Source organism: Microcaecilia unicolor, chromosome 4 (assembly GCF_901765095.1).
Source record: "Microcaecilia unicolor chromosome 4, aMicUni1.1, whole genome shotgun sequence".
NCBI classification, from domain to species: Eukaryota; Metazoa; Chordata; class Amphibia; order Gymnophiona; family Siphonopidae; genus Microcaecilia; species Microcaecilia unicolor.
Window position 1 is genome coordinate 218,643,125 of NC_044034.1, and position 13,731 is coordinate 218,656,855.

Sequence of the window (13,731 nt, forward strand, 5' to 3'; positions counted from 1 at the left end):
AGGTACAGCTAATATATATGATGCCTATTCCAAACATGTTTGGTAACCCAACAATAAACTCAAGGCTGGTAGATCTGAACTTGGTGGCCATTTGGTAACCTATTAGGCAAATCAGTTTATGGTTGCTGTTGCTGGTAACCACAGGATTTTTATTAAAGTGCTGCTGTAACAACACTGCTGTTCACATGGCCAACAGGAAGACGCTGAACTGGGGAGCTAGAACTCACTGCTAGACAAGTGTTAAGTACCTGATGGCTGATCTGCAAGGCTTCCTTCTGTTTCTGTGAGTCTGACGTCCTGCATGTTGTACGTGCAGGCAGTGCCGTAGTGAGGGCTAATGGCACCCGGGGCGGGTCGCCGCTGCGCACCCCCCCCCCCCCGGGTGCAGCACGGCGCAACCCCCCCCCTGGACTGCATTCTTACCTGCGGGAGGGCCGATCCGCCCCGAGTGTACGTCACTCGGAGCTGCGTCAGCCCCGCTGGTTCCCTGCTCTCTCTGCCCCGGAACAGGAAGTAACCTGTTCCGGGGCAGAGGGAGCAGGGAACCAGTGGGGCCGGCACCCCCCGAGCGCGTGCACCCGGGTCGGACCGCCCCTCCCGCCCCCCCTTCCTACGCCACTGCGTGCAGGACGTCAGATTCACAGAAACAGAACGAAGCCTTGCACCGGAAGAAGAGGACCTCGGCTGACGGGGGTTGGGGTCCTCCGCCAGCAAAGGTAGCTGGCGGCGGCAGGTTGGCGGCGAGAGGGGGGGTCAAGAGGGTCATCAGCAGGGGGCTACAGGGCCAAATCTACGGGGGCCCAGGCCCCTGTGGCCCCACCTAGCTACGCCACTGCATAAATATAAGGAATCTGGGCGCCTAGGCTGCTGTTATAGAACAGGCTCGTGACATCGGGGGTCCTAAATTGAGGCGCTTTCCAGTACATATATGCACTCAGCTACATCTGCCACATATGGGCACACAGGCACATATGTTGTCTTTTAAAAATATACATAACATCCACTTAATTCTATAAAAGTCACTAAAAATTGCTTTTTAACAAGCAATTATTGGCACTAAAAAAGGGGACGCAGAAATGGGAGGGTCATGGCCAGAACGAGGGCACTCCCAGCATTTGCACACATTATTATACAATAACAGACTTTCCTGCAATATCTAGTTTGGGTTGTACTCATATAATTACTTCCCAAGGGGCCAGTGTACTACACTGCATTAAAATCAAATGGTAATGTATGTTAGTGGATGATTTTAGTGCAGGCGTTTTCTGCCGAAGACATCATGTTTAATGCCTCATGTACTAAAATCTGTAGGTTTGACCTGATGCTTGTAGCAGTTAATGTGATGCTACTACTTCCAGCTCACTTTTACCAGACTCAACGGGATTTCCTCACACAAAAGGTCTTTTTCAAGACCATATTTTACCATCTTCTGATATCAGTGTTTTTGACTATTGGATGATTTGATATCTTTTATATAAAGACTCCTGAAGCAGGCCTGTGTCTGAAACAAGGTACTGTGTTGAGTCTTCGTCAATAACTCTCTACCATTGATCAAAGTCTCCCTGTTTGTCTCTGGATTGCCTGGTCTATTTCCCACTACTTCCAGTAACACCTTTCATAACTAGCACTGGTAGAGCACAGGCTGATATAGGCCCAAACCCCATTTTATCCCTGCCTGAAATAAGCAAAGTGTCCTGCTTACATTCATACCTCCATCCTCCAATGCACCAAAGTATAGCCCTCCCTGGTCTCCACCCATTCCCTATCAGGTTACCCTTCCCAGCCTATTCAATGTTTTCTCATGGGAGCAGGAGGGATTCACATTTTCTTTTGTGTCACTAGCACCAAAATAATGATGGCTTGCATGGTCTTTTGTTCTGAAGTAGATGGATCTGGTAAGTGATGGGTACTGCCTTTGTTGCTGAACTAAGTGATGGGCTACTATTGAAGGGCAAATAGGGAAACTGATAATTGGGTATGTGGGGCTAGGAAGATGCCATGGCCTACACCAGACCCATACTGAACCTTGTGTTATTCCCTGAAGGCAAACATAAAATACTAACTAAAAGAACTAACAGAAGCAATGAGACATACTATCCAATGAGAAAGTGATCCGCAGATTAACTCAGTTATCACCTATCGAGTTCATCCAACTTTACATGGTATGTTGATGAGAAAATTAAAATAGTATACCTTAACAACTCATAATTATTAATTTTAGCCTGGAGAAAAATGGTACTACCCTACATCAAACTGTAGCTACTACAAATGTGAACAGATAGAGACCCAGTTTGTCACAGCCGTAATGAAGAAAACCTGCCCCATCATTGAACCCAAGGACTGTGAATCGGTATGTTCTTTCATGTTTGTTAATGTATTTTAGTTTTTTCTTAATGTGTGGGAGAGTCAGGGTGACTCGGTTGAATAGCTGAACCAGTAAAGTATACAAGAATAAACAACATCATCACACCTAATGATTTCAAATGAAGGAATCTAGATTGTTCTGTTACTTCCACAAATATGAACTGATTTGACTTCATCCAAATCAGCTCATTCCCCCAGCTATGAGGCTAGAATTAGAGCCTAAAAAAGTCTTTCCATTTGGAAGTGTAGACCCTCAACTCCTTCTCACCTATAATTCTCACAGGTACCAACTAACCAATTTCAAGAGAAAGACTTTTGGCCAGTGCTGGTTTTTGAACTACACTAGCAGCACAAAGGGAGACTCAACATGGTCTGTGTTTTGGTCTATGCCTTCAACATGAATCTTGGCTTAAGGTGCTCAGCTTTTCATACACTCGAAATTTGCGGTAACACCGGAGGATAGAGAGTGTTACCGTAAATTTAGAGTGTACGCACAACTGAGCACCTTAAGCCAAGACTGCTGATGAAGGCATAGGCCGAAATACGGACCATGTTGAGTCCCCCTTCAAATGAAGCCTGCTGCTTTTTTATTGATGTGCTGTCTTCAAGCAAATGCTGATAAAGGACTTCTGCTTTTTACTTTGACTCATCGCATTGGTGATTTCCCACCCTTTTTGCTGCTTGTCTTGACTGTTGTGGGATTGTCTGGTTTTCCACTTTTGTTGGACTAAATTTTTTGAACTACACTACAGTGGGGGGGGGGGGGGGGGGTAAGCCAGAAATATTTGTTTTGTATAACTTCCCATGTGGTTTATGGGAATGTTTATTTCGTGGGCACTGTTTCCAAAGAGGGCACACTTTTCCAGAAAGAGCAAGCATGCTTTCACGCTTGCATGATGGTTCGTGTATTTGTGCACTATTAGGAAATCGCAGTCCAAAAAAAGATGGTATATAATTCCAATACCAAAATACAAGAGTATCACTACTAACTAATATGTATGGAATAAATAGACTTATAAACACTTTTGTGTTAGGAAAAAAGGACCTCATATAGCCAAGTGCTTAGGCTTTAGTAGTGTTAAGTGTACCATTTTGACACGGGTTGCTTAAGAAAGGATTTAAATGTTACATGATGGTTATTTTATACAATCATCTTATGGTTCTTTTATACAAATCACTTTTGCATCCAGTTTTTCTTACATAGGTACTCAACTGTGGAACGCATTGTCTAAAACCGTGAGATCCATCCATAACCATCTTAACTTCAGGAAACTACTGAAAACCATCCTGTTTAAGAAGGCCTACCCTCCTGACCCAAATTAACATTATTCTTCCTGTGACATAGCAAAATATGGACCATATTTGACTTCTTTCACCATTCCCTTTCTTTTTCGTTGTTGCTTATAATATGTTTCTTACATACTATTTCTATACTATGTATTTGTATTATTGAACCGGAGTCTACTTCTTCGGTCTTGTGTAAGCCACATTGAGCCTGCAACTAAGTGGGAAAATGTGGGATATAAATGTGTATTAAATAAATTAATAAAAAACTACACTTCATGTAATTGAGCGATAGGTGATAGACCATATATTTAGAAACAAATGTTGATGTGCATTATAAGAGTTTTTCAGGACCTATGATTACAAAGGAGCCTAAAAGTTCATGTTTGCCAGTTTCATGGTAGTCCTATTATTATTACTACTACTTATCACTTCTATAGCGCTACAAGGCATACGCAGTGCTGTACACCAAACAAGAAAAAAGCAGTCCCTGCTCAAAGAGCTTACAATCTAAATAGGACAGACAAAACAGACAGAACAATTAAGAGGTAAGGGAATTAAAGAGGTGGGGATAAAAGAGTACAGGGCAAGTGAGTAGTGGTTAGGAGTCAAAAGCAGCGTTAAAGAGGTGGGCTTTTAGCCTGGATTTGAAAATGGCCAAGGACGGGGCTAGACATACAAGCTCGGGAATTCTATTCCAGGCTTGAGGTGCAGCGAGACAAAAAGAACGGAGTCTGGAATTAGCAGTAAAGGAGAAGGGGACAGACGAGAGATTTATCCACAGAACGAAGTACCCGAGGGGGGGTGTAGGGAGAGACAAGAGTGGAGAGGTACTGGGGAGTGGCAGAATGAATGTACTTATAGGTCAGTAAGAGAAGCCTGAACTGAATGCGGAAACGGATAGGGAGCCAGTGAAGTGACTTGAGGAGAGAGCTAATGTGAGCATAGTGACTCTGGCGGAAAATGAGTCACGCAGCAGAGTTTTGGACTGATTGAAGAGGAGAGAGATGATTAAGTTGGAGGCCGGTGAGAAGCAGATTGCAATAATCTAGGCGAGAGGTGATAAGAGTGTGGATAAGGGTTCTGGTAGAGTGCTCAGAGAGGAAGGGACGGATTTTGCTGATGTTATAGAGAAAGAAAGGACAGGTTTTGGCAATCTGCTGAATGTGAGTAGAGAAGGAGAGAGAGGAGTCGAAGATGACCCCAAGGTTACGAGCTGCTGAGACAGGGTCTCAATTATTATGTCTCAATTTGCTGCTTTCAAGTTTCCCTCTTTCATTCTGTCTATCTCTTTACTTGTTCGTTTTACTATTGTTATACAGTTAACAAAATTGTAAGTCTGATGTTAAACTGTACCTACTATACACCGCCTTGGGTGAATCTCTTCATAAAGGTGGTTAATAAATCTTGATAAACAAGTAAAAGCAGACTTGCTGAAAAGCTGTTTGTCTACTAAAATCTAAGGGGTTATTTTACCAAGCTGTGGGAAAAAGGGCCCTGCGGTAGCGGCCATATTTCCTGCATGCCAGAGTTTTTACTGCAGCGGGTAAACAGCCCCCCCCCCCAAAAAAAATGACCATGTGGTAAGATAACTCTTACTATGTGGCCATGTGGTGGGGAGCACTTACTACTTCCACCCATTGAGGTGGCGGTAAAGACTCCTGCGGTAACCCAGCGGCAACTGGGCAGCCTGTGGTGATACCTGATTATGGCCAGGTTACTGCTTCCCTAACCATTTCCAAGGTTTTTATTTTTCTACCGGAATTGGTGCATGCTCGACCCAGAACTACCACCAGTGGCCGCATTGGGCTGACAGTAGTCACGAAATAGTGTGTGGTAAGCCAGTGTTGGGCTTACTGCCACTTTGTAAAAGGGCCCCTAAGCACTTGGCTAGATGAGGTCCTCTTCTCCTAACACAAAAGTATTTATTTATTCCATACCTATTAAGAAATCACACACACTCTATCTGAAAGAGTGCATGCTCTTGATGACATTGCTCCCGTAACATTTACATTTTACACTTCTATACCACAATGTCCCCTAAGAGGTCTATGCAGTGCACAGTTGAAAAAAGCAGGACTAAACTCCTGGAAATACATCAATTTAAGATATCCAAAAGAAATACAATCAAAAAACTAACAAAAAAACCCACCTGAAAACCTCCAAACAAAATAAACATTCCCGTAAACGATATGGGAAAAGATACAAAAGGAAGGGAAGTGAGGGTTGAGAGACACTATATTAAGGCCAAGAAGGGGTATAGACTCCATTGGCAGGTTAGACAATAGGCTTTGTTTGGCAGTAGCAAAAGGGGTAATCACAGCACACTGGAAGCAAACGTCTGGGCCTACTGACATGGACTGGCTGCTGCAAGTGGCCCATCTTCAAGATTTGGCAACCCTAACTGATCAACTCAAGGGTCAGTATGATCTGACAATGGAAGAATGGACTCATTTGGCTTTATTGTTTCCTGCTGCAGATTAAACAGTTTAGGGGTTGGGGAGGGGGTTAGGGGAAGGAATGGTTGAGCAAATAGGGGGTGGAATGACAGGTTTCTTTGGGTGGGCGGGAGTAGGGTACGTTGATGTTGTTGTGTGGATTATTATGATTGTTTTCTAATTTTCCAATAAAAATGTATTGAAACAAAAAAAAGAAGGGAAATAGACATGGAAAGATACACTGAAGAGATAGGGAGGTTGGAGCATAGGACGTGGGAAGATCTGAGGAAGCAATGGGAGGGAAAGAGAACAAAACAGGGTGCCAAGATGTCAAACTCCAATGAACAGACTCAAAAGATTTATAAGAAATAGAAGGAACAGCGAGGAATACAGATGAAGGAAGAAAGTTTCAAACAAGGAAACAAAAAAGAATGAAAGCAATAAATGTGGAAAAGGAAGAGAATTTAAAAAAACTGAAAAATGAATAAGCTGTAGTTTGTACCTGTGGATATCCATCAGGGATCCATTACAGATCAATAAATCCCTTCTCTGATAGTGCAAGGTTTCTAGTGATTAGCAGCCCTGTAGAGGACCATGGTTTTTATTTATTTATTTATTGCATTTGTATCCCACATTTTCCCACCTATTTGCAGGCTCAATGTGGCTTACAGAGTTCTGTTATGACATTGTCATTCCAGGATAGCAGATACAATTAATGATGTACAAAGATTAAGTGAGGGGAAAAAAGAGGAGAGTTGGGTGAGTAAGTATAGAAGATAGATTTTCTTGACTCGTTGTGTTGGTGTAGTAGTTTAGTAAGGCTGTGGGTTTTCTTTGTAGGCCTTGTTGAAGAGATAAGTCTTCAGGGATTTACAAAATTTGATAATTTCGTCAATAGATTTCAAGTCAGTAGATAGTGCATTCCATAGCTGCGGGCTCATGTAAGAGAAGGTAGTGGCATGTATCAGTTTATATTTTAGTCCTTTGTAGCCGGGGAAGTGCAGGTTAAGGTACTTGCGGGATGATCTTTTGGTGTTTCTGGGAGGCAGGTCCACGAGGTTTAGCATGTAGGTTGGGGCGTCTGCGTGAATGATTTTGTGTACAATCATGCATATCTTGAACGCGATACGTTCCTTAAGTGGAAGCCAGTGAAGTTTCTCTGTTAGGGGTTTTGCACTTTCATATTTACTTTTTCCAAATATGAGTCTGGCGGCGGTATTCTGGGCTGTTTGGAGTTTTTTGATAGTCTGTTCTTTGCAGCCAGCGTACAGTGCATTGCAGTAGTCTAGGTGGCTTATTACCATTGACTGTACTAGGGTACGGAAAATGTATCTCAGGAAGAAAGGTTTTACTCTTTTGAGTTTCCACATAGAGTAGAACATCTTTTTCGTCGTATTTTTCACGTGGGTGTCGAGTGTGAGGTTTCGATCGATGGTAACTCCAAGTATTTTAAATCTAGTCCTCGAGAGTCCCTGACTGGTCACTGTGTTCAAGAAATATTCATGGTTTATAGTTGCTCACATTTGGTCAGGTAAGAGGCTAGTTTGCATATTCTGGTCACCATGAAAACCAGACCTGTTGGACTGAATTTGATAACTCTTGATATCCAGCACTTTCCAACCAAATTCATTCATTCTTTATTTTCATTTCTCATGTAGGGTATGATACAGAGCACACCAGATGGCTGCTGTAAAACTTGTAAAGGTATGTACAGATTTTCACTACTAAAAGGATATATTGAGCTTTATGTTAATATATTTCACTTTCTTTTCTCTTTTTTTTTTCTGATAAAAGCTCCAAGGTCTTGTGGGGTTCGAAATGACTCTATTCTCATTCAGCGTGGATCATGCCAAAATACTGTTACCTTTACATACTGTGAGGGGGTGTGCAGAAGTTCTTCCACGTAAGTAGCATGTGTATTTCTGAAAGAGAAGCTTGGAGGATATCAATTGTAAAAACAAGCTCATGAGGGGAAACTGATACCTTCCGACTATATTACACACATTTTTATATATTTTATTTGTTTATTTACAGCTAAAGTGACCAGAACATACTAGTTTGAAAATCAACTATGAGTTAGTTATAGAGATAAAAAATAATTTGTTCTAAAGGTGTTTCTAGTCATGGAGATTAGAGGCTAACCAAACCTACTTTTTAAAGTTTCGGCCAAAACCCAAACTGCCACCAAAACTATCTGAAAACTTTCAGCCAAAACAAAAACTGCAGCTGAAACTCATCACCTGGTTTCAGCTGAAGCCACAACCAAAACTGAAAACTTAAGTTTGGTTGTGTGAATGTGAACCAGTGAGGACCGCTAGGGATTGTCAGAACTTGTAGTTTGCATCCCTCTGCTAAACCCACAGTATCCAAGCCAGAATATAATTTAAATAATGAAACACCACATTTTACCTTCAAGCAAAATAGCCACCATAACACACATGGTCCGCAGCTAATGAAAACTGCATCACACTCAGAGTGACAACTGGTGTCATAACTCCACAGATTATCATCTCAAATTTGCAGACTTAAATTCCTGCTAAAAGTTTACATCAAAATAATTTATTTGGAGCACTCTATTTATCATATAAATTATTCTGTAAGATCATGACTGCATTACTTACAATTGCAGTACCAAAAAAAAGAATATAAAGAGTAGCCCCCTGTAGGTGGTATACAACCTGGATGTAGATGAGGGTTAGCAGGTGAACAATTAGATGCAGAAGATCCCCAGCAGGTTTCAGTAGTGCAGGCAGAGTGGATGGCTGGCAGAAACCTGAGTGATGGCACATCAGGTCGGATGGAAAAACAGCTATTTTTCCCTTAGTTTTCAGTTCTTCTTTATACAATTGTGGTGGAGGCAGAAGTCCTTGAAACTGGCAAGCTCCTCCCCATGTTCTGGATCTTCTGACCGGGGAATTATTGCAAAGTTATGTTGTATCAGCAAATTGCAACTCCAGGGTCTCAGGGTCCACACAATCCAGTGATGTGGCTTTGATTCAGTCCTCAGGCCCAGGCTTCAAACTAGCTTAGTCACTGTGACTTAGAGTGCATGTCATGGATGAAGAATGTTGTCAGGTGATCGCACTGAGCAATCTGTCCATAGACCATCCTGTTTTTTTTTAATGCTGGGCTTCTGTAGAATTGGGACACAGTTCATCATGCTGCATTTATGCCTGGCTTGAGATATCTGATGCTGTAGCTGTTACCAAGCTGTCATTATAGTCACACAGGCAGGGTTTTGCCCCTAACCCCCTCCCCACTGGGACTACCTTACAATCCCTGGGTAGGGGAGAGGCGATACTCCAGTCACGGCTACAATTTTGAGAGTGGAGCCAGAATGGGCAGAAGTAACTGAGGACCGCTTCTGCCCTGACTACATTCCTAGACCACCAGGGATTGTAAGATAGGCCCAGGGAAGCCTATGGGTGTGGGGGAGGGCATTCGGAACAACTCCGAGAGACAAACAGAACAATAGCAAAAATTTTTGGCTTTCATCAAAAACACATGGTTTCGATCGAAACTCAAACCATGGCCAAAAATTAAAATAGCCTTTCAGCTGAAACCAAAACTAGACAGAAAAAGGATTTGGGGCCAGTTTTGGCATCATAACCCAAAACCACACTCTGAACACTCAAAGTAGGTACTTTCCTTTATTAAAAATCTTAGATTTGAGATTCTGACTTGAGTAGTTAGTGATATGAGGTCGTGTTTTTGTTTTCTATAAGTGTGCCAAGATCCTGATAACACTGATGAATGCCTGGTGAAACCAGTCCCGTTGAATCTGGAGAACATACAGGCTGCAAGCTGTTTTTTAACTGAACGCTTCTGGCACTTTTTTCATAAATGAATATGTGCAGGAATGAAATTTTTGAATAATTTGAATAAAGGAATTGGACTTTTCTTTGAGGTTTTAGAGATCCTTTTGTCTTTTTGTTGTCTCTAATGGAGATGACCTGTGTAATTCAGCAATGCAGATAAAGAGCAGATCATATACACTAAATGGTGAAAACAGTAGACAATTTATTAAAAACAGAAGAAAGAAAAACACTGCCTGACAAGGCCACCTTTTGCCTAAGTACGGCTGTGTCTGAAGCAGATGACTAGAGGGAATCAATGAGACACACTTCCCTCTAGAATTAACAAAACTGGAAATTAGCCTTGGATAAAGCTTTCTGGAACACTGCTATGACCCTGTTGGCTAATTGTTAGTTTTGTTTATTCTAGAGGAAAGTGTATTTCATCGGTTCCCTTTAATCATCTGCTCCAGACGCTGCCGTACTCAGGCAAAACGTGGGCATATGGGGTAATGCTTTTATCTCTTCTGTTTTTAATAAATTATCTATTGTCACAACTGTCAGGAATGGTGAGCCCTTGGACCAAAGCCGGAGCTTTGGCAGACAAATCACCTGGGCTGGCATAGGCAGGAATCAAAACAGACTGGACTAGGATAAACTAACAGACTCAACAAGGCAGGACAGAGGTAATTAAACACAATGGACAACACAAGAACCGGATCCAGACGAAGCAAAGGGGCCAGAACTGGAACCCAGACAGGACAAGGCAAGACTCGGAACTGGATTAAAACTGGGACTGGGACCCAGAAATGCAAGACAAGGCAACACACGGAAGTAGATTAAAACTGGGTCCAGAAAAGGGCAAGACAAGGACAAGGCAAGAACTGGATCTGGACAGGACCAGACTGAAAGAGACAAAACAAAGCACAACTAGACAGGCAAGATAGAGCAGGAGCTAGGCAACAGAATAACAGAAGCAAGACAATACACAAGGCAGGAACAGGATGGATTCTCAAACAGGCTTGGCTGGAACAGAATTCTGGGAACGGGCTTGGCTTAGCTGGAACTGGATGCTGGAACGGGCTTGGCTTGGCTGGAATCGGATGCTGGAATGGACTTGGCTTAGCTTGACTGGAACCGGATGCTGGAATGGACTTGGCTTGGCTGGAACTGGATTCTGGAATGGGCTTGACTTGGCTGGAACCGGGTACTGGAACGGGCTTGACTTGGCTTGACTGGAACAGGATACTGAAAGGGACTTGGCTTAGCAGGGAACTGGGATAGAACTAGCTCAAACATAGAGCAGGGACAGAACTTAGCAGAAACAGAGCTCAAGAGCCAGGAAGCAAACATAGCAGGCAAAGGATTAAGCAGACTAAGGGAGGACAAATAAACAAAGAAGCAATGTGCTTACCAGCATCCACAGCTGGAAGGGAAAGGCCAGGCAAATTGAGAGGCAGCAGATACACCTGCATAGCAGTGAGGTAATTAGGGACAATGCTGGCTTCTACAGACTCTTAGAATTAACAGACAAGAACTACACACACAGGAAACAGAAGAGGGAAAACAGAAAACAGGAACATAGCTTGGCTAAACACAGAGATTGGTTTAAACAAGGAGCTTAACTATAGAAAGAGTCAAAAGCATGGCTAGACTAAAAGTAGAAGCCAAGGGAAGTCAAACAGATACAGACACCAAGGGCAGGGTGTGGCTCTAGAGCCAGGCTCTAGAGCCAGGCTTTCAGGATCAAGGTACAAAAGCAAACACACAGAAACAAATCAAAGCATTGAAACACAAGACTCAGGGAAACACAGAACAGACCTTCAGGAGCAAGACTCAGGAACAAAGCCAAGCAGGGATATGACCTATACAGAGGCAAATTACGAGACCCCTTGCAAAGGCCCTGTAGGAAAGCTCCCTGGGTCCTTATAGGTTGATGATGTCACAAGTAGGAAATGAAGCAGAAGCAGGGAGACCAAAGCGAGGCTTGGCTTACAGGAAGAATAACAATAGGGAAAAAGGCAGACTGGAGAAGTCACAGAGCTAGTTACAGAGAAACAGTAGGTCTGAACATAAGGGCACGGCCACAACCATGACATCTATTGTTTTCACCATTTGGTGTATATGGTCTGCTCATTATCTGCATTCCTGGAGCATCAGCAGATCAGTACCTGCTTTTGTTCGCTAGATGACCTGTGTAATTATACTAGATTATAAAGGGCAACTGATGGCAAAGAAGAGAAAAATGGAAGACCATAATGCTTAGAAATGGGATGAAATCTTATACCTTTTGTTTTGTTTGCATCTGAGCAGGTTTGAAAAGGAAAAGGAGAAGTTGGCTCACAAATGTACCTGTTGTCAGGAGCTGAAGTCTAGTTATAGGCAGGTGCAACTTTTCTGCCCAAATGGACGCACCATGAATTATAAGTACACTTATGTGGAGAGCTGTGGCTGTGTGCACAACGTGTGTGTTCCACTGGAAAACTTACCGGGCAAAGAATAAGACAAAAACGGTAGAAGAGGAAGACGCAAAGGAAGACAAAAATAGCACAGATCTACCAATGAACGTGAAAGCAGCAAGACTAGTATTATTCTGTAAGAGATAAGATAAAGTGTTTCCTCTTTCATTATAAATATGTCCTTTTGTATTTTCTTTTCTACTGTTAATGAAGAAGCAGAATTCCAGACTATCCAATATTCAGACAATTCCAAATTATGAACCAAGCAAAATGTTGATTTTCTGAGCAAACAAGAGATGGTAATTATCCAATATGCATGTTAGAAATATCAAGGAAATAATAGATTAACCCCCCCCCCCCCCCCCCTTAAACTAAGAAAGATTAACTTCTAATAACAGTGTTTTCCTCTAGATTGGTATTTGGGTTAAAGACCCTTGACTTTGCCTGGGGTTATAACTGCTGCTGTTTCTTTGGAGATGATTGTTTTACAGAATAATTGGTAAATGACAAGTTATGTGGTAAAAGTAGTTGATAATGTACCTGTTTCATCTTAACATTTCATTGAGTATAATATATGTTCTAGTGGTCAAAACCTGATATCATTAGGGTAGGTTGAAGCTCTGGCTTGAGCTGTCATGGAACCCTGCAAGAACTGAATTTAACAGCAGCAGCAGCAGCCTGTCTGAACATATGGAGTACTAAGCACATCCTCCTCTGTAGAAGGCGTATGTCTCTGGAGTTCTTTTTCTAAAAATAAACACTTTTTATTTCATGATGCAGACAACTTAATGTAATATTCTACCCAATAAACTCACACTCTTTAAAAGAATAAAATGTTTTTTCTTGTTCATGTAGAATAATCATATTGTAAAACTAAAACTTATTTAGGAAAAATAATTTATTTTATTGTAAATGTACTTTAATGGATTATGTCCAGAAAATGTGTTGTTCAATGCTTTCATTTCAATATTGCATTTTGTGCAGTTGACATGAATCTCATTTTTAGAAGGAAATGCTTATTTTTAATTTTTTTAACTTCCTATGTTGATCAATAAATGTTTAAGCATGTACCAAACTTTTTGAGTATGGTTATTTATTATTGACTCAAAACTGTTATAGTTTTAGGTCCCCTTTAATTAAGCCGCATTAGCGGCTGCTAGTGCGGTAATACTGATGGAGCCTGTTCACTTCCAATGAACTCTTTCAGCATTACCGTGTGACTTGATAAAAGGGGCCTTATTTAATAGCGTACATCAGGCTCCTTTTATGAAGTGGCATTACTGATTTGATTCCCATGGGCTTCTTCACATTTGGCGCACACTAATCAGTAGTGCCACCTTGTAAAAGGAACCCATAGTAAATGATAGCAAATAAAGACCAGTATAGCCCATC

The 13,731-nt window shown here is 41.9% G+C and overlaps 1 protein-coding gene across 1 annotated transcript in view; it reads left to right on the top strand.

The window, feature by feature from the left end:
• The window catches only part of LOC115469674 (mucin-5B-like), a 79,209-nt gene extending 66,023 nt beyond the window's left edge, over positions 1-13,186 (top strand). Inside the window, exons 11-14 of the mRNA XM_030202461.1 lie at positions 2,222-2,350; positions 7,745-7,790; positions 7,881-7,989; positions 12,194-13,186. Of these exons, the coding sequence (XP_030058321.1) occupies positions 2,222-2,350; positions 7,745-7,790; positions 7,881-7,989; positions 12,194-12,383 (474 nt within the window). The 3' untranslated portion in view covers positions 12,384-13,186. The remainder of the gene's footprint in view (positions 1-2,221; positions 2,351-7,744; positions 7,791-7,880; positions 7,990-12,193) is intronic.
• The last annotated feature ends 545 nt before the right edge of the window (positions 13,187-13,731 follow it).